This window comes from Aulonocara sp. 'chitande type north' Nkhata Bay, linkage group LG3 (assembly GCF_057382095.1).
Source record: "Aulonocara sp. 'chitande type north' Nkhata Bay isolate Kocher_YH1m ecotype deep benthic linkage group LG3, A_spYH_male_GT1.1, whole genome shotgun sequence".
Taxonomy (NCBI): domain Eukaryota; kingdom Metazoa; phylum Chordata; class Actinopteri; order Cichliformes; family Cichlidae; genus Aulonocara; species Aulonocara sp. 'chitande type north' Nkhata Bay.
In genome coordinates, this window is record NC_141346.1 from 72556957 (window position 1) to 72569939 (window position 12983).

The 12983-nt window shown below is 41.5% G+C and overlaps 2 protein-coding genes across 2 annotated transcripts in view; both read right to left on the reverse strand.

Moving 5' to 3' along the window:
• The window catches only part of LOC147336952 (stonustoxin subunit beta-like), a 10629-nt gene extending 6064 nt beyond the window's left edge, over nucleotides 1-4565 (reverse strand). The window contains exon 1 of the mRNA XM_086265672.1: nucleotides 4544-4565. Coding sequence (XP_086121798.1) covers nucleotides 4544-4565 — 22 coding nt within the window. The remainder of the gene's footprint in view (nucleotides 1-4543) is intronic.
• The window catches only part of LOC147336949 (protein NLRC3-like), a 308603-nt gene that overhangs the window by 73057 nt on the left and 222563 nt on the right, over nucleotides 1-12983 (reverse strand). The window contains exon 5 of the mRNA XM_086287181.1: nucleotides 7342-9142. Within this exon, the coding sequence (XP_086143307.1) occupies nucleotides 7342-9142 (1801 nt within the window). The remainder of the gene's footprint in view (nucleotides 1-7341; nucleotides 9143-12983) is intronic.

A 12983-nucleotide genomic window follows, 5' to 3' on the forward strand; every position in this document is an offset into this window, starting at 1 on the left:
ATGGACTCAGCTTTTCTTGTTGATATGACACATGAGCTTAATGTACTGAACAAGACGTTACAAGGCCAGGGGCAACTTGTCAGTGCTGCCTATGACAACGTGAGAGCATTCTCCACAAAACTGGCGCTCTGGAAAGCTCAGCTCTCTCAGACAAACCTTTGCCATTTCCCAGCATGCAAGGCACTCGTGGATGCAGGCACACCATTCAGTGCTGACGAGTATGTTGATGTCATTTTGAGGCTACAGGAGGAATTTGATCACAGATTTGCTGACTTCAAGACACACAGAGCCACCTTTCACATTTTTGCGGACCCCTTCTCCTTTGATGTGCAAGATGCCCCTTCTGTGCTTCAAATGGAGCTCATTGAGCTGCAGTGCAACTCTGAACTCAAAGCAAAGTTCAGGGAGGTGAGTGGAAAAGCAGACAAGCTTGGACAATTTTTGAGAGAATTGAGCCCTAGTTTCCCTCGGCTTTCCCGAATGTTCAAGCGGACCATGTGCCTTTTTGGTAGCACATACTTGTGCCAAAAGCTCTTCTCCACTTTGAACTTCAATAAGTCCAAGTACAGGTCCAGACTTACGGATGATCATCTTCAAGACATACTGAGGGCCGCAACTGCTTCCTCCCTCAGGCCAAATCTGGCTCGGCTATGCGAGAGGAAACGCTGCCAGGTCTCTAGCAGCAAGGAGTAGGCAAGAGAAGCCATGTTCAGAAGAACAGTTCATTTTCTACAGTGTTCCATTCATGTTCAGAAGAAGGTTATAGAACTGTTAATACAGACATTTCAATCTAAACACAGCAGATATAGAAGACTGAAAGATACACACAAGTTCACTGACTAAAAATATCTTATTATTATTTTATTTATGTATTACAGATTGATTTATTTTCTTATTAATTCTTAATTTGTTTATTTATTTTTCATATTTTGTGTTAAAAAATAAAAATAAAGAGATTTGAGAAGATTGGAATTTTTTAACCATGCCTTTCTTGTGGAAAACCTAATGCGGCCCAGCCTCACCCAGACTCTGCCTGCAGCGGCCCCCAGCTAAATTGAGTTTGAGACCCCTGTCCTACACCATAAATCAGTAAGAGAGGGTACGACCTCTCTCATGGCCCCAAGTGGTGTGTGCATGCCAGAGCACTCTGGAAGGCACACAGAGTCTTTACAGACTACTCAGGATCAAACCTCTATCATTATGCAATCAATTATACAACTCTAAGCATATATGAGTAAATATTTCTAAGCATAAATGACAATCAACAATATAAACCTTACAGCTGGTTTTAATAACAGAATTCATTTGTTTCTCAAACGAGAAAGAGCTATCGAGAAACACTCCTAAATCTTTAGTTCTGAACTTTTCCAGTGGGCCAAGGTCAACATTATCTGCTAATGCTAAATAGGCTGCCGTTATTAACTAATGCTAATTTGATGTGAATTAGCATTATGCACTAATGCTAACACTTTTTAACAATGTGAGTAGCTAATGCTAACACTATTTCCCTTAACTTTATAACATTGTGAACGGCTAATGCTAACACTCTTTTCCCTAGCATTACAACATCTGAGCTGCTAATGCTAAGTAGGCCGCCATTAGCACCTACGTCTATCCATCCATCCATCCATTCGCTTCCGCTTATCCTTTTCAGGGTCGCGGGGGGCGCTGGAGCCTATCCCAGCTGTCATAGGGCGAAAGGCGGGGTACACCCTGGACAGGTCGCCAGTCTGTCGCAGGGCTAACACACAGGGACAGACAACCATTCACACTCACATTCACTCGCACATTCACACCTAGTGGCAATTTGGATTATCCAATTAACCTATCCCCACAAGCTGCATGTCTTTGGACGGTGGGAGGAAGCCGGAGTACCCGGAGGGAACCCACGCAAACACGGGGAGAACATGCAAACTCCACACAGAAAGACCCCGGCCTGATGGTGGAATTGAACTCAGGACCTTCTTGCTGTGCGGCAACAGTGCTAACCATCGTGCCACCGTGCTGCCCACCTACGTCTAATTTAAGGCAAATACGCATTAGAACCTAATGCTCATATCGTTTTCCTTTGCTTTATAGCAATGTGAGCAGCTACTGCTAAATAGCATTAGCTAATAACAGCAGTCTAATTTAATGCAAGTTAGCATCATTTGCATTATAACGATGTGAGGAGTTAATGCTAAGTATGCTGCCATTAGTGGCTAATTCTAATTAGGGGTGAATAAATATTACCAGCTAATGCTAATATCGTTTTCTCTTCCCTTTTAACAATGTGAGCAGCTAGTGCTAGGTAGGCTGAAGCTAGCAGCTAATGCTAAAGCTAAAGATAATTTGATGTGAATTAGCATTACATTAGTGAGGAGTTAATGCTAAGTAGACTGCCATTAGCAGGTAATGCTAATTTAAGGTTAATAGGAATTGGCATCTAATGCTAATACCATATTTTCTTGCTTTAACCCTTTAAAACTGGTCAGAGTGGGCACACTCCGTTTTGCGCAACTATTTTAAAATCCCGGTAGCACTGTAATCACGTGAGCTAGCGCAATAATTTTTTTTGCATATGAAACCTGAGGAGTTGTATTTACATCTTATGCCATCAGCTTGTCCTAGGTTACAGTTTCCTTCCACATATGCTTAGGACTCATATTGCACTGCTGGAAATAGTTTATTTTGATGCATATGCTGTTATTTTGCAAATTTGCAGTATAATATTTATTTTCGTTTTTCCTGCAGTATATAAAAATTGGTGTATTTCAAAAATAAAACTATGAAGGCACTCAAAATAAATTTCCTGAGGTGGGAAACTATTTTGTGCAACTTTTTTGTATTTACAGTTTTGAGGGATAAGCCTCTTAAATTTCTCTAACTAGAAATATATGTTAAAAAAACAAAAACGATTTTCAATTTTTTTGTAGTTTATTGCACTTTTTTGCAATTTATGTAATTACTATGCACTTAATACATACATATTATTAAAATTTAGGCTGTAATGGTTGTATTGATGTATAGCAACTTGAAATGCTCCCAAAAATGGCTCTACAGCATGTAAAAATATAATATAAGCTCTGGCGGACTTGGTTCTATGGTAGGTCTAAACGGGTTAAATCAATATCAGTAGCTAATCCGATTGTTCAGTCTGACGTCAGGTGAAGTCATTTTTATGCATTTAAGAGCTGTGTTGAATTCAACATTACAAACTGAACATTAGAACTATCCTCTTCTCCAGGATTTTCCTGATTTAACATTTCAATATGACATTTCCAGCGCTTTGTTTTCTCTGCTCACAGACAAAACAGATACACGCATGTATATACAGCCCACGTCCAGCTCTGCATGCACTCCTGCTCCATTTCTATAGAGAATAAACAATGTAACACAATCATTCTCCATTGTTTTCAACTCAACCAGCTGCATTTAATGAAGGAGTTTGAATTTACTTTACAACAGCTGCTGTTGTTTCCTGTCTGCATTCATGTTCTTAACTGTACTCCACACATTCTGAACTGGTGTACCGTAATTGTCGGGCTATAAGCCGCTACTTTTTGCACAAGCTTTGAGCCCTGCGGCTTTTAGTCAGGTGCGGCTTTTCTATGGATTGTCCATGAGCGGATTTGTTTTGTTTGTTCCGCTGTTGTACGGCACTACGTTGCCTGGCGGAAGGATCGGGGTTCAAGAGTGGTATGTTGGTCACATGTCCATCCGTCAGGCAACGTAGTGCAGTACGAGGTAGTGCGAAAAACAAACTTCAAAGTAGCGCTACCCGTTCAGCTGGAGGCCTGGATGATGAGCGGCGATAAACTTGCAAAAAGCAAGTTATGCCCAACTCCACCATTGGATTCTGACAGCGTGGAAAAGTGTGAAAACATCCACGATCACCAACAGATTTCGAAGGGCTGAATGCTGCATGATGGAGAGGAGGACACCGCCACGGCCCTTCTGAGGGTGTTCGACTCTGACACTGACAACGAGGATTTCTTTGGTTTTGAAAGTGACAACGAAAGAAAGAAGCTGAGAGTGGATGACGAAGCCACCCTGAGCCTGTTTGTTTCCGACACTGGAGAAGAGGACTTTGGTGGTTTTAGTGCGCAGGAAGATGGTGGTGAATGACTGACTTTTCTTCTTGTTAAAGCCGTGTCACTGCACCTGAGCCTAAAAGGTAGTCCGAATCAATTGTTCTGGTGTGCTGTAGGTTATTGTTATGTACTACATTTGTTACTCATTTATGAAGCACAGTACATGTTTTGTACTTGTAATTACCGCTACTTGTACATATACCTAAAAAGTTATGCAAATATGTACCCATAACTTGTTTTTCAAAATATTAATAAAAGGGGTGTGTCTCCAAACAGCCATCTCTTTCCTGACAATTCGCTTTGTGCATATTCTCTTACATATGATAAGTCAACATTGAAACACCTGCGGCTTTTAGTCAGGTGCGGCTAATGTATGTACAAAACAGGATTTTCCCCTGATTTTATCTTGTGCGGCTAATATTCAGGTGCGCTCTGTAGTCTGGGAAATACGGTAGTTCTTCCTAAAGTACTGCAGTATTCCTGCCAGTACATCCTTTTAGTTTTCCTAACTGTTTCCTCTGATGCTCGTTGCTATTCTTTCCTCAATGCAAATTCATGCTAAGCTCCTTCATATCCATCCCTGTTTCTAAACCTGTAATAATTGCTTTAATGTGTCTTTGGCCTAATTATGAGTCTGTCCATATGTTTGTAGTTCCCCACTTGCTTTGGTTTCTTAGCTCTGATTCTCTCAAATTTATCCTTGAAATCATTTACTGGCATCTCTCCCTCTCACTCCCACTATCCCCAGAACACCAGAGTATTCATCTCCTGGTTTATCCTATGGCCTCTTTGCATTTTCTCCAATCATCCCTGTTTCTAGAGTCTCACCCCATCTGCAGGCAGTCCAAGAGAAACTGCCTCTGCCATTTTCTTCTTCTTAATCTTTGATTTTTCTCTTCACTTTCTCCATTGGGTCTTCTTAGACGCACTTTCCAGAAAGCAGCAACATTTTTTGTGCCCCATTTTTCAAATTGTGCATCTTACTTCAGCTTAATGTGTTTCCTGTTTTGTTTTTACACAGGTCATGTAAAAGAAATCCTACCAGAGACTCGACAAAGCTGAACTGAAAGACAGCACAGGCAATAAATCAGAGCAGCACAGAACTTAAGCTCATGGTCCATAGAAGCTGGGCTCTACAGGTGTACCAGGACAAGCTTAGTGTAAGTCCCTCGAAAAAGTTTCACTTGTGCTGTTTCGGTGTAAATTACTGGTTTGTTTGAACAATTTCATCAGCTGAACCATAAATACTCCAAAACAATTTCTTTGTGACTCAGTGTGATTTTTCATTTTGTAATATTAGCATGTCAAACTCTACATTCTCTACACAGATGAGAAATGAAGTGTATTTAATAATAAAAGTTATCTCTCAGAGACAAAGTTAGTGTCTCATTCAGGTCTGTATCTGAGTAGCCTCAGACACATGCAGTGCTCATATTTTCTGTTTTGTGTGTCACTCAGACCTCTTCCTGACAGGGGCAGCAATTTCATTTAAAGTCCCATTCACTGATACAGGCTGCTGGAGCTCCAACCAGGAGGGTACACACATGATCCAGGGAAAAAAATTATATATGGTCTCTTAGATAAATATTAAGAGGTCCTGTGTTTTACTAAAAAAATCAAAGTAGTAAAACACAGGACCTTTGGGTTAGATATAAGGTGATTTGACAAATCATGTCTGTTGTAAATGAGTAAGCCATTTATCGACCTGACTCAGGTTTTAAATCATCATCAGAAAAGACTGAATCCTGACCTGAGAATTGTACACTTTGGACTCTCCACTGCAGAAAACAGAAGCTTCAGTCCTGAATCCTGCAGGTTGTTGTTACCCAGATCCAGCTCTGTCAGACGGGAGGACTGGGAGCTCAGGACTGAGGACAGAGCTTCACAGCTTCTGTCTGACAGGTTACAGCCACTCAGTCTGAAGAAAGGATGACAAGAAGACATGAAACACTTGTGTTAAAGTATTCATGGTGCCATGAGGAGCTACTACATTTACAATATTTCAACACTGTTTCAGGACATGCTGGAATCCTTATTGCCTCATGTTACAAAAGACAAATGTGGCAGTTTACTGTGACTTGCATGGATTCATTAAAAAAACAAAACATAAACACTGTTAATTTTTTCCAAATGAAATTGATTAAATGATGTTAATTGATGAAAAAAAAAATCGATATTGCTTGATCTGACCTCAGCGTTTCCAGTTTGCAGTATTGACTCTTCATCCCAGCAGACAGAAGCTTCACTCCTGAATCCTGCAGGTTGTTGTTACCCAGGTCCAGCTCTGTCAGATGGGAGGACTGGGAGCTCAGGACTGAGGACAGAGCTTCACAGCTTCTGTCTGACAGGTTACAACCACTCAGTCTGAAATCAAGGTGGAAGGGAGACAAGATCAACCAAACAAATCAGAGCTTTATTGCTTTTTTATTGTTTTTAAGCAGAAATCAGTGAGGTGCTGGTAGATTCTGTTCTTTTGGTTTATTACCCAACAACACACACATACACTAATATTTGTGACTTTTGTAATAGTAGCATTTACAATGCAAAGCAACAGCGATCACAGATTGAAGGGGCCTGAATAAAACTACAATGCAGTGATTTTTAAGATGACCTGTTCTTCCAATTTCCAACAACAGATTTCTCCAACCTTACAGTTAAAAATAATTCTTTATCTCATACTGAATCTTGGTGCACCTCCCCCCAGTTTATTAAAATGGAGTGGTACTGAAGTTGCTGTAAGTGATGTGTGATGCCACTGATTTCCTTCCTGATCCAATACAAAGTAAAATTCAGGCTGGTATCTGCGATACTGATGAAAACTATTCCTTCAGAATCAATACAAGACATCATAAGAAAATATGTTTTGTATAAAAAGCCTGAATTTTAAAATATTCAGTTAATAATCAAAAACAGATGTGACTGAAAATAATAAAACTGAGAAACATTTTATGGCCATTCGATCCTTTTACAACCATTGCAAGAGCTTGGTTGGCATAGCCGGCAATACGTTGGATAGTAATAAGTCCGGTGGGTGATGGGCTCCACCAGGGCTGCCCTTTGTCACCGATTCTGTTCATAATTTTATGTTTAAAGGCTGTATCAAAAGTTCATTCAAGTTACAATATTGTGGTCAAAAGTTCTCCTTTTTTCTTTTATACTATACAACTACGCTGTCTCATGGTTTTAGGACAAGGATCTGTCATGGAAGAAATCTATGACCACTTTTAATCAACATTTTAAAAATAAACATGATCACAGATTTACTCACAGAGCCTTGTTGGAGGCTTTGACCACTGGAAGCAGCCTCAGAAGAGCCTCCTCTGAAGCAGAGTATTTCTTCAGGTCAAACACATCCAGATCTTCTTCTGATGACAGTAAGATGAAGACCAGAGCTGACCACTGAGCAGGAGACAGTTTATCTGTGGAGAGACTTCCTGATCTCAGGGACTGTTGGATCTCCTCCACTAGAGAACGATCATTCAGTTCATTCAGACAGTGGAACAGATTGATGCTTTTCTCTGCAGACAGATTCTCACTGAGCTTCTCCTTGATGTACTGGACTGTTTCCTGATTGGTCTGTGAGCTACTTCCTGTCTGTGTCAGCAGACCTCGTAGGAGAGTCTGATTGGTCTGCAGTGAAAGACCCAGGAGGAAGCGGAGGAACAAGTCCAGGTGTCCATTTGGACTCTGTAAGGCCTTGTTCACAGCACTCTGGTGGAGAGATTGAAGTTTTAGTTTGTTAAATAGTTTAGACCATGTAGAGGTTGTTTGTTGTTGTTCCAGCAGATTGAGTCCAGAGTTGATGAAGGTCAGATGGACATGAAGAGCAGCCAGAAACTCCTGAACACTCAGATGGATGAAGCAGAACACCTTGTCCTGGTACAGTCCTCTCTCCTCTTTAAAGATCTGTGTGAACACTCCTGAGTACACTGAGGCTGCTCTGATATCGATGCCACACTCTGTTAGGTCTGATTCATAGAAGATCAGGTTTCCTTTCTGCAGCTGATCAAAAGCCAGTTTTCCCAGAGACTTCATCATCTTCCTGCTCTCTGGACTCCAGTGTGGATCTGTCTCAGCTCCTCCATCATACTTGACCTTCTTCACTTTGGCCTGAACCACCAGGAAGTGGATGTACATCTCAGTCAAGGTGTTGGGCAGCTGTCCTCCCTCTCTGGTTTCCAGCACATCCTCCAGAACTGTAGCAGTGATCCAGCAGAAGACTGGGATGTGGCACATGATGTGGAGGCTTCGTGATGTCTTGATGTGGGAGATGATCCTGCTGGCCTGCTCCTCATCTCTGAATCTCTTCCTGAAGTACTCCTCCTTCTGTGGGTCAGTGAACCCTCTGACCTCTGTCACCATGCCAACACAGTCAGGAGGGATCTGATTGGCTGCTGCAGGTCGTGTGGTTATCCAGAGGCGAGCAGAGGGAAGCAGTTTCCCCCTGATGAGGTTTATCAGCAGCACATCCACTGAGGTGGACTTTCTAGGGTCAGTTAGGATTGTAGTTTTGTGGAAGTCCAGAGGAAGTCGACACTCATCCAGACCATCAAAGATGAACACAACCTGGAAGTCTTCAAAGCTGCAGATTCCTGCTTCTTTGGTTTCAGTAAAGAAGTGATGAACAAGTCCCACCAAGCTGAACTTTTCCTCTTTCAGCACATTCAGCTCTCTGAAAGTGAATGGAAATATGAACTGGATGTCCTGGTTGGCTTTGTCTTCAGCCCAGTCCAGGCTGTGTTTCTGTGTTAAGACTGTTTTCCCAATGCCAGCCACTCCCTTTGTCAGCACTGTTCTGATTGGTTCGTCTCTTCCAGGTGAGGCTTTAAAGATGTCTTCTTGTCTGATGGTTGTTTCTGGTCTGTCTGGTTTCCTGGATGCTGTTTCAATCTGTCTGACCTCATGTTCATCATTGACCTCTGCAGTCCCTCCCTCTGTGATGTAGAGCTCTGTGTAGATCTGATTCAGGAGGGTTGGGTTTCCTGCTTTAGCGATGCCCTCAAACACACACTGGAACTTCTTCTTCAGGGTGGATTTAAGGTTACGATGACAAACAGCAGCTTGAAGTTCTGAATGAGAAGAAAAATAAACACTCAATTCCAAAAAGAACTAATCTTTAAAACATGTTGCTCCATCTTCCATCTCTGGAAAATGTTCATTTATCCAGCAGCTTAAATCTTTAGATAAATCCTCTTACTGCTCTGCAGACGGTCAGCCAGCTCCTCCTGCTTCATTCTCTTCAGGAAGTCCACTGTGATCTTCACAAATGCCTCTCTGCTGCTGCTCCTCTGACTCTCTAAGCATTCTGGGTAATCTGGACTCAGAACCTTCTGGATCTTCTTCAGCTCGTTCTTCACAAAAGTGATGATGTTGTCCTCCAGCAGCTGGAACAGAATATTTATGAATGAGCCAATCAGACTGAAATCATGGAGCCAAACATCAGATCCATGTTGGACACACTGACGATCCACTGGTCTACAAAGAGCAGCATGGAGATGACTGTGAACAGAACAGATGTAACAGTAGTTGTTGTACATGTACAGACCATAAATATGGAGTCCAGCTGTGTTTGATGCTGCTGGGCAGACTGACCACTGGGAACCTCTGAGCTCTGCTGCTCCACTCTGTGGAGGAACCATGAAGGATTAGATCAACACAGGATAAAGATCCAGGAGTTTCTGCTCAAATAACTTCATCTGAATCAACTTTGTCAAGTTTTAGACTCTCAGATTCTGAAGATTTCTATGAACTTTCTTTCATCAGTGATGGAAGTGATGATGTTGCAGAAGCTCAGAGGAAACTTTGAGACTTCATCAAACTGATAAATTCCCTCACTGGAAGGTAAAACTGTGATGAACCATCAACTAATGCTCTCAGGAGGCCACAGGTCCCTGAATGTAACTGTGCAGTAGATTCATCGAGTGTTTGAAACCTGACCACTTCCATATGTTTTCATTCTAACACAAGAAGTCCTTTTCTCATTGCTTTGATTTGAGTTTTCATTTGAGTTTTCTGAGTCTCGTATTTGGAGTCGAGTCTAATCAATGATCTGACAGAAGAACATTAAAAAGGATTTACCAGTGCTGTCAAAATTAACATGTAGGGTTAGGGGTTCATCTGTTATCATGATTAACATGATAAAAACCTTTAACACGACACATCTGGAGAGCAGAACGACTCAAAATCCCTGAAATGTTTCTATCAACGCACTTCGAGCAGTTTGTCCGAGTAGAGTTACCTTTGCACACGTGCAGATGTGCAGCACATCTGTTAGTGACGGCAGCTGAACCAATCAGCTCAATATGGAAGATGACAAACACACACTGACCTCTCGATGGAAAGTTTGAGCATTAAAAAAATAACAAGACGGACCAGCCGACCAACATGAAGGATTCTGCACATCGTGACAGAAGGAATTTTCTTTTCACCGAAGCACTTCCAGCTTAAAATATCACAACGATGCAAAGCACTGATGACACAACTGCCAAGTGGACAAACTGCAGACCTGTTAGTGTTGTTAATAACATAGTTTTGGTTCCTCGTGTCAAAGACTTGAAGAAGAGTGACAGAGAGTGTTAGACTGCTGCAGGATCAGTGCCACCTCCACAGACCTGTGAAGAAAATGATTGTTTGACAGATGGGCTCAGATTCAGGATCAGCTGAGGAGTTTGTGGCTGACAGAATCCTGCAGGTACAGAGCAGAGCCCATCATTAGCATGCAGGACTGTCCCTGGGGGGGGTCGGCTCATTCAGGAGGTTAATCAATGTTTACATGTTCAATAAACATGTTAAGTGTGTAAATTTGCCCTTTTCTCTCGAGTCTGTTTGCTCATGAAATGAACTTTGATTCGTTTACATTAAAAATGATGTTTAATGGTGATTCATCCAAATGAATCCACAGTAACCCTGTGATGAGTCTGATTAAACATTTTCATTAACAGCAGTAATATAGATTATATATGATTATATATTAGTGCACACTTAGCTTTTAGTATATATGTTTGTTACAAAGTTGTATTTACAGCAGAGAAGCTGAGTTAAAGACTGAAAACTATTCAAAGTCTCTTTGAATTGAAGCGTTTAACATTCTTTGTGTTTATTCTGCATTGACTTCATTATATGGTGTAAACGTCTGTTACAGGCTTAAATATAAAGTTGGAAAAATGTAACTGCAGCTATTGATCAAGTAATTGTGATTAATCAGGATTAATGACAGAAGATTGTGTCATTAATTAGTCATGTTTTAATCTACTGACAGCACTAGTGTTCACTCTTGTGCCTCCAACTGTTTTACGCCCTTTCAACACCTTCGTGGTCAAAAGTGTACACGCACAAAATCTACAATAAAACCCTCACGCAGCAATAGGACAGACACACAATCCATTTATCTCTGTGTCTCAAACACACACACGTGTATTCAAAGCCTCGATTTGTTCATATTTCATCTGTTGTGTTTTTATCTTCAGCGTTTTCAGTGTTGCTGCATTTACACCAAAAATGTTTCCATTGATGAATCAGATTGATTTGAATGTGTTTCATCCATACAAATCCCTCCCTGGTGGTCACATGACTCTATAACATAACAGGAGTCATGTGACAAGAGTTTCATGCTGTAAAATGTCAAAATGGTTGAATGTGGTGGAGTAAAAATGTGAGATGTCAGCTACTTTTCTTCAATATGAAATGTTTGCAGGGCCTGACAGGAAGTGGACGGATGCTCTGATCACTTCCTGTTTGCTGAAGTGGGTTTTCAGTTGTTTAGAAATCAAAGGCTTGTTTTAAAAGACAGTTTAAATGGGACTGAGGGAACGACGTGTTTGTAGTTTATATCCAACAACATCGAGCAGTTTAATCAAAGAGTTCATGTTGCTAACAGCTCACCTCTCTGCAGCAGACACAGGCTGGGATTTAAATTTAATGTAGCGCTCTTCAGACCGGTCACTCTGTAAGGACACAGAGCTGGGTGGTTTCTGATTGACGCTAAAAGTAAGTGAACATGAAACATGTGTCACATCCAATGTGTCCAATACATTACATAAAAAGTATAAATAAAGTATAAATTGTTAAATAGTAAAAGCTGATTAAAATTTCAAACATTTTAATACTGACATGAACTTACTTTTCGTCAGATGACTTTTTTTGCCCTAAATTACGAAAGAAATGCTTCACCCGTTTGCTCTTAGAGGACACAGAGCTGGGTGGAGGTCCAGGCTGGTTCCTGTGAAGAATGATGCAGCAGTGATGTGAGTGCTGAGCTGTGACATGGAGAAGAGTCATGGACAGTTAGAGATGGTCATCTCACCTCTGAGCTTTGGTCTGGCTCTCATGTTCCCCACACAGAGTGCTTTTAGAGGGAGGGACTCCCTCCTCTCTGTCCTCACACTGATCCATGCTGCTCAATTCACATCAGCTCACACACACTTTCTACCTGCAGAGGAAACACAAATCATTCATGTGCACATCAGCTGAAATCCTCCTTTCATCATGTGTGCTGTCCAAATATCAGCTGCTTCTTTCCTGCTTCATCTCAGTGTCAGCTGGATGCAGTCAGACAGCAGTGTGAGGCAGAGGAAGCTGCCATCAGCTGCTCTGCTATCAGTCCACTAGATGGAGCCTGAAGCACACACGATGCATTCACTGACACACACTGATTCACTGTGACTGGAAGCTTCAGTCAGTCCAACACGTGTGAACAACATTTTAAACATTTCAGCTGATCCAGGATTCAAAGAGGATCAGCAGAGTTAAAGCTTCACACTAATTCTTCCTGCTGAGTTTGCAGAGAACTGCACACACACTGATTCACTGCTAATGAGAAGCTTCTTCCATCCAGTAATTCATCATCCATCAGCTCTGCTGCTGCTCTCAGTCCTGGACTCTGATCACACACTAAAAGCAGCTTTTTAACTC